General features: G+C 39.6%; 1 protein-coding gene across 10 annotated transcripts in view; it reads right to left on the bottom strand.

Annotated features, from left to right (window-relative positions):
* tjp1a (tight junction protein 1a) overlaps positions 1 to 15,497 on the bottom strand; it is a 71,464-nt gene that overhangs the window by 33,094 nt on the left and 22,873 nt on the right. For all 10 annotated transcript variants that reach the window (XM_040130532.1, XM_040130465.1, XM_040130506.1 and 7 more), the window contains exon 2: positions 368 to 424. In XM_040130532.1, the coding sequence (XP_039986466.1) occupies positions 368 to 424 (57 nt within the window). The remainder of the gene's footprint in view (positions 1 to 367; positions 425 to 15,497) is intronic.

Below are 15,497 nucleotides of genomic sequence, written 5' to 3'. Positions count from 1 at the left end.
GGCCCAAAACTATCCTCTCCCTCCTTCCCTGGAGTTGTGTTAAGGAGAGGAATATGTTGCCAACAGGAAGGAAGTGAAATGAAGTAGTAAGGAAGTGGATGCTGATTTCTGTCTTCCTTAGCATTGTTTCCTGCCATCTGGGTTCCCTGACTATTGTTTCATTACCACACATCCTGCTGCTACAGCTGGCCCACTCAGTACAGAGTGAGAAGGGAGATGGATGGGCAGAGGATAGAGAGGAACAGCGAGGAAAAAATGAAGAATAGACAAGACGTACAACAGGATTAGGATGCCAGAGACAGGCACAGAGGGCAAGAGGCAAAAATAAAGAAAGGGGAGAGTGGATTAAAGAGTTGTACACACTTACCCTGTGAAGGGTCACTGTGTGCTGTTCCCATATGACCGTTTCCTCCATCGCTGCACTCTGCAACACAAGACACAAGGAGGAAAGGATCAGTAACCTAAAGCCAGTTTATTAGATACATATGTACATTCAAATGCAATCAGAAATTAAAATTCAATCTTCGTGAACTGTGTGAACTGTATCCAATGCAATTCGTCTTTTTGGCCAACCATTCCACTGAAACAACAAATTGCTTCTTCTTGAAGAAACATCAAACTAAAAATGGACAAAAGAGATGTTGCTGTGGCCATATTTTTAGATTTAAAGAAGGAATTTGATAATGTCAAATATCAGATACTCATCTTTAAACCAGCAAATTTTAATTTCTCCACTAATGCGCTGAAATGGATGTCTTATCTTGAAGCCAGAGTTCAGCTTATAAGGGTGGGTATTGAAACATCACCCCTCCAGAGTAATGAACTGGGTGTGCCCCAGGGATCCATCCTGGGACCTCTCTTGTTCAGCTTATACATAAATGATTTCCTATCAGACTGCTCAGGGTGTCAAGTTCAGACGTATGCAGATGATACAGTAATTTATGTCCATGATGTGTATGCCAGAAGAAGATTACCATTTCACTAACTTGTAATTGTATCTTTTAACATTTTATCAAGATAAACATATTAACTACTCTCTTATTTTATAATTTATTTTATGTTTTTTGCTGTGCCGCATGTCAGTATGTTATCAAAGATGGTTGTTTGGTGTTTTGTTGCTTCATGCTGCTTGCATGGCTATATGTAGTGAAATGGTGTTTTTGTTGTTGTTGTATTATTGTACTAATGTTTCACTGCTTCCAGTTGCTTTGCATGGCCTGGGTTTTTGTCTGGATAATTCTCATTTGTTACTGTTGGTGTCTTCTGTGGCGTTTCTGTAAATTTTATAGCTATGAGGGCTCTCAAAACATCTTGTCAAAGGACTGCAGTCCAATCTGGCTAAAACTGGCACATTTACTAAAATGTTGATTAATGTGTGTTGTCTTTATAAATAAGTAAAATACTACAGCTATAAACACCTCTCTGAAAGTGTAAAGAAAATGTTAACAATGTTAATATTCATCACAACCATGTGACAATATGATTTGGCTTTGCATGACATAATTTCATATAAGATAGTTCGCTGGGGATGTGTTTCCTATTTTCAAAAACAGCTTTTTATATGATTAATCAAATTAGAACTGACGACAATAATCACTGACTTTACAATATAGGGCATTTTATTATATATGTATTGATGCATGGTTTAATTTTTTTTTTTTTTTTTACTGTGAAATCTTTCTGTATCTATAGGGAAGTGGAGTACTGACACAATGTAGGCACATTTAACCTGCCAAGCCTTAATGCAGCATGCAAGAAATACTTACATGACACATACAAAATGTCACTGGCTGATGAAATCTGCAACAAAATATTGTTTTTTTATGAAGCTTTAGATAAGAGCACCAGTATAAAAGCTACATGTACACTTGTTTTCTTATCCTGTTTGGTTTCAGTAGGCAGAGTTGTCCTTTGCTTACCAGCAAGGTAGACTATTTTGCTTATTTGCATGACTAAGTCCTGGAGTCACAAAAGTATACATGTGAAAAGATTATGAATGACAGCAGCATGAGTAAACAGCTGGCAGAGCGTAGTTGGGGCTCCAAAGATTGAGTGAACATTTCTATATGCACTGTTGCACTTTCAAAATCTTCCACCTGCTCTTCCACCTGCCCTTCAGACTGCATTTCCACTTGGTTTTTTAAAGCTGTATTTCAGAATGTTAGTCCAAATATTTAAGCCATTATTAATTGCTCTGTTTACTGGTATTTTCCCCTCAAATTTAAACATGCCACTGTTTACCCCCTTTTAAATGAGCCTTCTCTAGATCCTTCTGTTTTAAGTAATTTTAGAACCATCTCAAAGCTGCCATTTTTATCAAACATTTTAGAGAAAAAAAACTTCTCCACCCAAACAATTTCCTTTATGAGTAACAATGAAACCTTCCAAAAAATTCAATCTGGTTTCCCCTCTCTACACAGCACTGAGACTTTCCTAGTCAAGAATAAGGGTGTCCTACTACTTGCAGCCTACACTGGCCTGTACTACATTTTAATTCTCCTTGACCTCCAATCAGCCTTTGATACAGTGGACCATGATATCGTATTCAGCAGTCTGAAGAACTATGTTGGCATCAGTAATATGGCTCTGAATTGGCTAATCTCTTTATCTGTCAAACAGGTCCTTCTCTGTAATGCTTGGCGATGCCTCCTCCTCTTCTGCTCCTTTTATTTTCTGGGATTCCCCAACGGTCTATTTTGGGCCCCCTTTTATTCACCATATACGTGCTATGCCTGGGACAAATCTTGCATAGCCATGACATTTTTTTCCGTTACCAAATGCGTGACACCCTATTATATATCCTGATAAAGCCTGGTTCTAGGAATGCAAATATATTATATCCTGTTTTGCTTAAATTAAAAATTGGATTTCCAAGAACTTTCTGCAGCTGAACAAGTCCAAGTCAGAGGTAATTATATGTACCCCCTGTGGCCCCAGCACCAGCGGCATTAATAATCTTACCTTTAGTCTGGGTGCCTTATCCAATAATATTCGAAAAGAGGCCTGCAACCATGGTGTAAATGTCCTTTGCTGCTCAAGTCATTAAAGTGCTGCAGTCCTGCTTGCCCAATTGAGAAGGCTAACCAGGATCAGGACTTTTCTTTCCTCTGCAGATTTAGAAAAGGTCACACATGCTTTTATCTCTTCCAGACTCTATCAGCAGGCAAAACATCCAAATTCTGCAGTTGATAGAAAATGCTGCTGCCAGGCTATTAACACGCACTAAGAGAAACGACCACATTACACCAATTCTTGCTGCCCTTCACGGGCTTCCTGTGAGTTTTAGAATTGATTTTAAGATTTTACTCCTTTTAAAGCCTTGAATGATCTGGCTCCTGCCTACATCTGTAATCTGCTAAAACCTAATTCTAATTCAGTTATATCATAAAGGTTTCTCTGTATGCATGATTCATCTGTTAGTATCTTTCTTTTTTATTTTATTTAACTCTTCCTGACTGTTAATTTCTCTTTGATTCACCATTGCTGGTTCCACCCTATGAAGCACAGAAAATGTGAAAATGTAAGAATCTGATAAGGTTATTATTAGATCAAACAGACACCCCTCAATTTGTGTCTCAAAGGACTGTATTTTTTTTTAACCCCCAGACTGCTTTGTCCCCAGCTTTAAATTACAGTTTTACCCTGCTTCCCCCCAGCTGATGTAGCAACACTGCTGTCCTGTCTCTTTACCTGCAGGGAGTGATGGTACTGCTGTGTGTAGCAGAGTGCTGAGCACAGTTCAATGTGGCAGGAGAAGGAAAAAAGACAAACACCAACACAGGTGGCAGGGTGCTCATTTACTACACCTTCTATAATCACCCATTTAAAATAACATACCTTCTCATCTGTGCACCCTATCATCATAATAATCTAGCTCTCTAACCCCTTAATCATCACCTAACCCTCATACCATCTCACCCATCACCTCAACATCATCATGGTCATTACTGTCATCACGTTACCTTATCCTAAATATAAAGTTTACAGAAGGTTCACACTGCAGAGTTGTCAAGTGCATGTGATGAAGAGACAGACCAACAACCAGCTGATAAGGGTGTGTGGTGTTTGTTGACATGTCAAGACATATCGTTCTGTACGTTTGTTGAGATAAAGACACGACCAAACACAAAAAATGGAAACTAGATACTAGATCTAGATAAAGTATTTGGTTTTTTTCATCTTAAGTTTTATTTGTGTTCATAGCGACAAGGTGTGGAGTCACAGTCAGTACATTTTTACATGCATACAACTTTGAGCTGAAACCTTTAGTTGATTATTCAATTAGTTGACTGAAAGAGAATTAATTGGCAACTGTTTTGATAATCAATAAATCATTTGAGTCCTGTATCAAGCAAGATGTCTCCAGCTGACCTAACAGGTGCTCGTTCATGAAGCAGGTAGTAGTACAACAAACAAGAAAGACACCTCTTTGTTTGCCTATATGTTCAAGGAATAAATTAATGATATTATTTCATATTATTATTTCAGGACAGAGTGCCTTAGTTTTTTTTCAACGGTTTTCTGCATTATTCAATATCTAGGGAGGCTTCTGGGATCTTGCTTTTAGGATAATAAATATATTTGGATTTTGGACTGCTGATCAAACAAAACAATATTGAATATGCCACCTTGGTCTCTGGGAAGCAGACTTAGGCGTTTTGTCACAATTTTCTGACAAAAACAATCAATACTGAAAATGATCTTTAATTACAGTCCTGAACTTAATTATTATTATAATAAATATTATTCTTAATATCGACATTAAAGTTTAAAGTCACTTTCACAGCCTTTAGCATGGCTTTCAAATCACCTCAGTCGCAGTATTCAACTGTCAAGGTAATGTCCAGAATGTTAGGTAGCCTACAGGGAATTGCAGGTCATGTAAATGCACTGTATGAGGGGAGAGGTATTTTCTGCATTTACTGTCTCCTAATCTGGGTTTTTGCTTGAATCTTTCCCTTTCACTCCTCTGCACCAAATGACAATGAATCAGTTGGCCAGAACCTCTAGAATACACAGTTAACCCTTTGACCCTAATTTCCATGGCAGCTCTGTGTAGATGTTATTTATGTCCATAATTGGCGCAGAGGGCTTGGGTGTCCCCCCTCACTATCCCTCCTTCCCCTCTCCCCCCTCCCATGTCTGCCCTTACAACTCCCACAGTAATGCCACTATTATGTGAAGGGACCTGACCCATTTAACCACGGCTCCCCCTTACATTCCCAAACACATCCATTCCTCTAAAGTGTTTTGTGATATATTCATCCATCCATTCATCCATTCATTCATCCAACAGTCCGGGCAGACAGAGAGGGGCTATGACATGAGAAACAACAGCATGCTGGGGTAATGTGACCAGGCGGTCAGGCAGGCAGGTGGCTTTGTCCTTGAACTCTGGATTGCACTGAGAGGCAGGGAGAGAGAGGAAGAGGAGGGGAGCAAGGCTTAGGGCTGCCTGTACAACTTACATCTGCAGTACTAAGCGACAGGGTACATAAAAACTGTATTAGATGACACGTTAAAAGGACATGATTGTTCTTATTCTCTGCTCGCATTTTACACACATTCACACACAAATTAATGATAACCAAAACTAAATCCATATTCAAAAGCAACCTGAAAGAATGTAAAGGACTTGTAAATCTTCCGTGCAAAACATATTTTGCTCCACCCATCTGAATCCTCTGAAAACTTAAAAGTCCTACACACCCACACCTACTCACCCACACACTGACCATAATCCTTAGTAGAGAGGGCTTACAGTAAGTGGAGGATGTATGAGCCATAAGGGTGTAGACAGTCTTGAACCAGTAACAGGCAATAGGTCAAGTATATAAGTCATAAGTGAGACAGAAGACTTACAGATTAATAGCCTGACTTCAATTAAATTTCTATTTAACATTTGACTGGGCGTTGTATGAGAGAAAGAGTCATTTTATGTCCAATATACTGCAGATTTGCAGCGTGGCAGCCGTACTTTCCATTATAAGGGCTTAAGAGAAGGGAATTGCTCACACTGTTTCTAGATTTGGTTTTTAATAAATTAAATGGATTACAACAGTATTGAACAAATTAGTGTTTTCAATGGTGCCAAAGTGTAGGGATATGTTTCGTTATGTTTAGCTTACAAGAGGTAAAATCCCTGCCCCTGACAGGTATATCAGGGGCAGGTACAATCAAGACAGTTTGTGAGATAGGTTGGTTAGGAATGAAGCAGGATATAAATTCAGATAAACTGTTTTTATCTAAATTTTACTGATAACCACATGTGCAGAGGCACTGTCACAGAAGAGACAGAAATAATACAGGCAATGTTTATGAGAGATACAAGGTTAACTGGGAAACTCAAGTAAACTGGTGACAGCCAAGATGGTTAAGGAGAGAGAACCTGTCTGTCTCTTAGGCTGCTTGCAGTATTTACTCCATTGGGACTGTCTCTCAGATGAGATTATTATAGTAATTATTCACTGCAATGTGAAGTGATGATTAACAGACTGGCTGATTGCCTGTGAGATATAAGCAGGGGAGAAAGTAGACAGCAACAGAGCGTAAGTCTGAGGAAAACTGATAATTATGCCAACACTATGATTTATTTTGAGACATCAGAACAATAATAAACAGTTCAGTTTAACCAGGTGAATCTCAACAGCTAATATTATGCAATGTGGATGAGGGAGGCCAGCATGGTCTCATCTTTCATAAAATAAAAATCCACGGAGAGGAATTGGTTATCTCATGTAGTTTGGTACAGGAGCATTTTAGATCATGCAAAAGCAAAGATCACAAAACATGTGGGGCCAAAATAAACATGAGTAAAACAATGATAAAAAATATTGATGGGAACAAAGGATGAGGTTTATCTCTGAAGTCACTGAGTTGTGTGAAACAATGGTGTGCTTGATGTTGCAGAAACTGACTGCAGCCCAGTGTATTTTTTACATCCATATTAGTCAGACTTGAGCTCTGGCCAGTAAGGCCCAGGGCTGGGAAACAAAGAGCACCCATCAAACCACACACGTGTACTTGCCTGTGCACATGTGCACACACACACACACACACACACACACACACACACACACACACACACACACACACACACACACACACACACACACACACACACACACACACACACACACACACACACACACACACACACACACACACACAAGCTGAGATCTAACACTACAGGGCCTCTTTGTTCAAGCTACAGCCAGCCTGGCTTGGCCCTGCCTGGCCCACCATAACACACAGTCCAGTATAGATGATAACAACTCACTCAGGCTCTTCAAAGGCAGAGACTAATCCAGTTCTTTTGGGCATACTGATGCACTGACTGGAAAAATGGGTGCTGAAATGGATAATAATAACCTGCTGCAGAAAGCTATGATAAATAGGGTCAGGTCAAGCATGCAAGTCTTCAACGCATACCTCTCACTGTACATATTCCTCAAATGTGTTCACATTTACATAGAATCTATACGAACTGAGTACACATTGCCAACATCTTAAGAATCTGTGTACTGTAAGCCCATCTACTCTGCGACCAAATGAAAAGTCAGCTAACGAGAATCACTGAATTTTTTTGGAAATAGACACATTCAGCCAGAAACAGCCACAAACAAGTTGACCTGGGTCACATACTCAAGTTGGAGGTATTGAGAACACATCAATAATCAAGCACAGAGTCACGCACAGTCAAACACAACAGTATTTACCCCTAGTTTTTTCTTATCCAATAGAATTACCTTTTTTAACTTAATAGGGAAATTGACAAAGCAGCGGGGGACAATGAAGTCATCTTATGAGTCGTGAGCTGAGAGGAAGTTTAGAAGCTCTTAATCAGTGGTTCACCAATAAAACTGTTGTCCAATGGTCCTTTACTCACCACCTCCCTACATCGAACTTCCCTTCATCTGAACCACAGGAATGCTTCATACAGTGGGCGTATCAAATGCAAAGTCTAAGAGACTCTTTTTGAAAAGAAAAACAGGATAAAATGTTGGACAAATAATTAAAAAAGATGAAAGAATAGCTCGTGGCTGACATTTCTGCTCTTCAGTCAGAACAATTCTTTATTCACATCAGGCTATTCTGAGAAATACTGAGCAAGGGGCTAATAGAAGTGAGTGTCTAGATGACGACAAGTGTGAGGAAAAATCCTGACAAAGCTCTAGGTCAGTGTGCCTGCTCTTCTCTGATAGCCCAAGACAGGATGTAAGCAAGAGCAACCACAGCACCCACAGGAAAACACTCCACTTCCTGTTTGCAGGAAATAGCTTCAGCTTCCAGCAAAATCCTTGTGCACACTATTGAAAATTCCTTCTAATATAGCTCACCTCATCCTACAACCTAAAAAAAATCCTCACTTGGAGGGAGTCTTAGAGGGCAAGCGGTCATGTATTAAAGACCAGGACTGTAAAATATTATAAAGGCTATTTATCTCACTGAATTTTTTTTTTTTCAAATAGACTAAGGTCAAATTGTTGTTACTAGGTGGTCCTAGTTTTTATTCGTGGCTATTAGGCACTCCTGTAAACTCAAAAACATACGCAAACTCAACCACACACACCATCCACGAAAGGGAAAAATTCATCCCTTTACTACATAAATACACAGCTACTATGCTGCTCAGTTGTACTGCGGAGGGGTCGAAATACTGCAATAAAGACAGCCGGGCTGGTTGCATGTATTACAGGCCTATAAATTCATGAACAGGGAGAGGAGAAGAGAGGGAGAAAAGAAGCGAAGAGAGGGAGAAGTGAAGAAAAGAGAAGAGAAGACAAGACAAGACAAGAGAAGACAAGAGAACAGAAGAGAAGAGAAGAGAAGAGAAGAGAAGAGAAGAGGCAAGACTAACAGTTTAAGATGACTGTTTAAAACTGGCAGATCCCACAGAATCACTACCCTGTACTAACAGCTCACCCCATCACTGGGGCAATTGTATCTATGGTAACCATATCTCCCCTACTAACTGGACTCAAAGGAAAGAGTGAGGCAGCAGTACACTCAAACAACACATAATTAGAGACACATGCACATGCTCTTTCTGGAGGGCAAACACTCATCAGCAAACAAATGCAAATGCATGAACGCCACTAATGTATGCTTTTACATTCCGTCTTTCAAATTAGTGTGTTCTGTCCTGTCCATTGAAGTGCAAATGTAACAACAAACCCAAAAAATAACTGCCATCACCTTCATCTAAAAACAGATGACTTCAGCAGTAGCCATTTTTTGGGCAGGTTTTGACTAATGGGAGGAAAAAGGGCTACACACACACGGGTGTGCAGATGAGGGCAAGTAGCCAATAGGCAGATGACAATGGTGATGCAGAGCCTCAGTCAGCAATGATGTACTGTTGTGCTGACATGCTCAAATATGCTTGAGTTAATTAGTTTCAAATAGCAGCTCTACTCTGTCACACAGCTCTGTTAAAACCCCTCCATCAGAACTGTCCTCAGCACAACATACAGGACACACACACACACACACACACACGCACACGCACACACACACACACACACACACACACACACACACACACACACACACACACACAAACACACACACAAACACACAAACACACACAAACACACACACCTCTGACTGAAAACTATCTGACACAGTCACTGCTAGAATGGTGAGGGTAGGAATAAAATACAAAACCTATAATCCAGGCTTTTGGATTAAAATGTTAATCTGAGCCATGCTTCCCTCTGAAGCGTACTGCTGCTGTCTCATGAAAGTAGACAAAGTGAAATGGATGGATGGGTGGATAGATGGATGGATGGATAGATGCAAAACTGGAGAACACTGTCATGTCAGCAAGTATGGCTCTTACATTACACTATTAAACCTTTTGGAAAGAGATGAAAATCCTATTCAAGTAGCAGGGAACATCTGTGAACACATGTCTAACTGTCTTACTGCTGTAGCAACCTGCCAACTAGCAGATGACTAGTCTGTCTATGTTTTATCTAACCTTTAAATACACGGGATTCTGTCACTTTACAAAGAGATTACACATCCCAAAACAGCTATGTGAACCTGGGGTTTTTAGAAATACCCCGAGCAGATCCTAATGATCCATATCAAGGATGATCCAGGCATATTTCAATGGCTTGATATCGGCTAAAATGACGCAGATCAAAATCAGATCCTTTCATTACTTTGCTGTGTTGTGTCCACCTCAGCCTGATCATGTTGCAACTCCTCTTCCTTAGGATAAACGGCTTCTACAGTGCAGCAATCCTGCTGCATAAACCAGTGAAAATTAGTGCGTGAAAGTGAAATATTAATGGGTGCAGCAGTGAGTGACACCGAGTTCAGACACTGAGGTTGGAAATATACACGGATTCACTAAGCTCCGGGGCTAATAATCATTAGCAAAGCAGCATAGGAAACATTCAGCTGCAGCTTCTCATTTTATCCCATGCTGAGCGTCGCTTTCATTGGTTAAACAGACAAATGTTGTCAGTAGTACGTCATATCAGTTGTCACTAATTAATGTTAATGCTGTCAGAAACTTGATGACAGGCCTAAATTAAACGTGGCTGTTGATGGTTTGCGTGCTCTTTGCACACCGCTGTCAGTACTTGTCAAAGATAGTTAGTGAGGGGAGAATCTCCTCCTCTGTAACACCACTAGACACTATATTTTTGGACCAGGACCTTCAGTATTTGAATCAAGAAGCTCATAAAAAATAAGGTGTGAGATTTAACTTGTCTAGCTGTGTTATTTCAATGTGTCAGACCCACAGGCTATTTAATAAACATTTAAGTAACATAAATTAAGTATGGGATCACACTGTATCAGCAGACATCCAATATAATTTGGATTTGGATCGGGGTAAAAAAAACAAAAACTTGATCGAGACATCACTAGTCGTTTTGGATGAGGTAAAATCTGCCTCTGACAAATTTAAGCTCAACATTTTTACCCCTGCGAGATAATGTAATGATGTATACACTCTTATATTTGGGTAAAATCAATAAAGCTGATAGTTAGATACTGTGAGTCAAAATCTTGTTAATTAATCTGATGAGCTTCCTTCAAGGAATTGCTGATCCAAATCAGTTACACACAATGAGGTATACTAGTTTTTAATTGAAAAAGAAAAATGAGCAGTTTAGGTATCAGAAGCACCATTGGGAGAGAAAAAGGGGATCCCTGTATCCCTAATTCTTGGTAGTTGTTCATTAGGAGATTAATTACCCATAACTGCTTAACGTATTATGCTCAATTTTCATAAAACTTGAAATGACGAGTCATTCTCCACTGGAGTTTCTTGTTATGAAGGCTGTCGTGGCAGATATATATAATTTTATTTAACCAACACAGGACATCACTGAGATCAAAATCCCTTTTATATGAGTGCCCCGGCCAAGGTATCAAAACTATATGGATCATTAAACATAAAGGTTACAAAGCATATAACACAGACCTATAATGAATTAGATAAAATATGAAGAAAACAATGAAGGATTAAAAAACACATATGGGGGTCCAAAAGTCAGAGAGCACATTCTCATCACTTGAATAGGAAAGTGGTCTCAGACTTTTGAACCCCACTGTATGGGGTCAAGTATATACCCTTAAGAAGGGTAAAGTAATGAGGAGCTGTATATAGTTTGTTCTCTTAAGCACTTCATCTTTTAAACACTTCGATTGACTTGAGAGCATGCTTTTAAAATAAATGACCACTGTCTACTCAGGAGCCAAAACTTAACATTTCCATACGTGAAGCACAAAGGTAATGTATTTCTGGTTGAATAAAACAAAAGCTTCATTGAAGCCTCTGGGTCAGGTGTAGGCTCTGATCATTTTCACTGACCATAGTGCAGCTCCATAGAACTGATGTGCAGTGGGCTGTTCACTTTTATCCACTGACCCAGACAGACAGCTAAGCTATGCTAGCATCTCATGTGCAGCTTATCCAGCAGCAAAGTCATCCCAGCTCAACCACAATAATTGTTCTCTGCCTAGAGAGACAGGCAGAGTGTTGAGGTCACAGAGGAGAGTGGTTACTTCTGGTGGAATTCTGACTTTCCATTTTTCCACAATCCTTCACATTGGTTTAGTTCAAACTGTGGGTTTCTCACAAGCTTCAAAGTTTCAAATAGCCTCTCGGACACCAGTTCTCACTTTCTGGATTTGAGGGCCCCACTCTCACAAATATGAAATGTTTATTTAAGAGCTGAGAGATGTTTTACTGAAAAGAGCAGTTTTCTTTTTTCTCCTTTGGGACATGCAGGTAAAGGAGGGGGTGGCAAGGGTCCAAAGCTGGAACTGACACTCATTCACATACATAATGTATGAATATATTCCTACCTACTGTGATCTGCCATCCAATAAAACTATGATTATTTTCCTCCTTTCAATAATAAATTAATGAGGTTCAAAAATCTAAAAGGGGGATGACTGATGGATGATCTTGGTTGATTAGAAAGTCATGGGAGGAAATTGTTTCATGAGCAGAGCCTGACCGATATAGCTAACTATAAAATGTATATAATAGTATTTATTGGTAACACTGCATTCATGTACAATATGGAGTGTATATGGGGGTGGGGGGCACTAAATGCTGCAAGGACACATAGTTGATACGTATTTGTTTTTAATTGTTGTTTCGATACACTTATGCTTTTTATTGTTCATTTTTCTGGTGGACTGTATGTAGACGTGTGCATACAAAACATACAAGTGCTTGTATAAAAACACTGCTTTGTTTTGGAATTTGTGGGAGCCAACTGTAAGCCAAGGCACTGAGAACAATAACCAGATCCAGCACTGGAACCTTTGGATTCAGCCAATCACCGTATACACAACTATCAGTATTCTCACCCTACCCCGCCCATCACACACACAGACTCTACAGGAATGCGCAGATAAGGAGACAAGGCCCAACTATGCCTGTTTCTCATTCCAAACGGTTTCCCTCACCTTCTCTATGCCCCACGCTGTGGATCTTACTGCCTGAACCTCCATTTCTGTTTCATTTTGTCTCCTATCCCCATCTCTTCTCTCACTGATAATAAGCACAAAATGAAAGGCCAAAGATCAACATAACCAAGAAATATAATGTGATAATATAATGTAACTGGGACTAGGTCAATTTAGTATCAGAGAGCCAAAAATACACAAGTTTCAGTGACTATATCAGTGACTGTAAAGGCGAGGTGAAAAAGATTCATAGTTTGGTAGTTTGGTTACTGTCATGAGGTTTTAAAGTTTCTGAGAAGTTAACAAAGTTTAAATGAGTCAGTCATTGTTTACTGGAAGATATATGTTACCATGTGTTGTGACACTTTTCTCTAAAATTCCCTGCAACAAACCACACCAAGTGAGCATAACAGGTTGTTAGAGGACAAAAGCCAAGCAGCATAGAGTTCAAAGGGTTAAAGGAGTGTCCCTGTTGTGTTGTAAATATTGTGAAACTGAAACATTTGACTTTTTGGAGTATGTAAATTATTCTATCTTTGTGAGGACACTCACTGAGTGCCTAGTGCATTCCCTAGCCCCTTACCCTAACCTCATCCATCACCATTAAATGCCTATCCCCAACCTCACCCTAACCCTAACCTAAACCTAATTCTAACCCTCACCCTAAAAGAAAGCCTCACCCTCAAACAGCCCTTTGAAGGTGTGTCAGAAGGTGAAGGTGTCTTCATTTTCCCAAAATATCCTCATTCCATAGAGGTAGATGGCTCAAACTGTTACAAGAAGTACACACACACACACACACACACACACACACACACACACACACACACACACACACACACACACACACACACACACACACACACACACACACACACACACACACACACACACACACACACTAAACAAAGGAGTGATTCAGCAAGGGGTCTATCACTTTGCTCATGTTTGCCTGCCTCCACAGCCCACACATGATGACCAAAATTAGCTACTACCAAAAAGGACAAATGTAGTGGGTCTTAATATTTGACACAGAAGTAAAAACATAATGCCTTTCAATTTTCAAGTTGCACAACATTATTCAAACTACGCAACTCTGAACCAGAACTCATAGTCTGCAGATTCACAATGTTGCCATAAAATAAGAAGCCAAGCCCACTCAACAGCATTCCCAAGCCTTCTGAGGATTTTGCTACAATAGGCATGTTGTGGGGCAGAAACTACAGTGAATTAATGAGTTACTGTCGGAGCTGCCATTTTCCCAGCACTCAACTGGCAAAATAATTACCGGTCCCCCAAGAGATGAGAGATGGGGGGGGGGTGCACGCATTCTTTAACAAGATGCACAAGGACATAAAGATACTAAATGACTTCTAAAAAAGAACTCCAAATCACTCTTACCAGAGAGGAAGCTTACACCCTCCAAAGCACCTAATGAACTAATTACAAACTGCGAATAACAAATGTTGCAAATCTGTAATGAAGCCTAATAATCTTGTTGTTCAGTAGTGTACATACAATAAGTGATGGAACAACACTACGCTGTTTTCAGAGGGCTGGAAACTTCAGACTAAAGGACTATGGAAACACATCCATACTGTCCTGATCACATTTTTTGCCCCTGATCCAGGTCCTTTACTTTAGAGTATCTGCAGAAACCAAGTCAGAGTTTTGTTTATGACTGCAGCTGCACAGTACATAGTTTTCATATAGGAGGCATACATAAAGTAATTTAAATAGTAAAGATATATTCAGCCATCAGTCCTAAGTAATATATCCAGCAGAAAATGCTTTCTGTTGATCGCTTCCTATTAATATTATTCCTATTAATATTAATAATATTTGTATAGTTTCTTATTACATAGTCGATTTCCGAGAAAGTGCTTTGAGCCAATATAGCAAAACTTTAGAGGTTTGAAGTACATGTAAACTGGTGTTGCAATAGGCACAACACATTTCAATGCGGCTCTTCTTGCATCACTCACTAGCCCTCATTGTCGTATCATTAACTGTAACTGCTAGCTGCTATTTGTTTATTTTGTGTAATCTGCAGTTCACCTGCTGTTAACCTGCTTGTAATGCTGTGCCTTTCCAGAGTATTAAAGTAATGCATGTGGCATTTTGGACAGCTGATGTATATGGAGCAAACAAAGTAACTGAGAGACACCGGGTTTTACATGGCCAACATGACTCATTAAAAAAAGAAAGCGTGGCTCGGCCCCCATCCAGAGTATATCCTAGGGGCAACCCTACTCCACACTATAGAAAGGAGAATAGAATTCAAGAAGTGACTTTGTATATCTGTTGGAGTTTGTTTTTTTAAAATCAGTGGCAGTACCACCATCTTTGATGCTCTGAGCTGCATTTACCGCTGACAGATTCCTATTTTGTATGAAAAACAGCAACAAAAATCACAAAAGCTATGAGAGGGCTTTTACATTGGGAAACACTATTAGCCTAATAATATAATAAAATAACTGTGCATATGTACTCATGTCATGATTGTTCATGATACAGAAAGTTGAGTGCACATCCATTCCTAAATTTAAGCC

This window comes from Xiphias gladius, chromosome 1 (genome assembly GCF_016859285.1).
Source record: "Xiphias gladius isolate SHS-SW01 ecotype Sanya breed wild chromosome 1, ASM1685928v1, whole genome shotgun sequence".
NCBI lineage: Eukaryota > Metazoa > Chordata > Actinopteri > Istiophoriformes > Xiphiidae > Xiphias > Xiphias gladius.
This window is presented reverse-complemented; position numbering and strand designations above follow the sequence as displayed.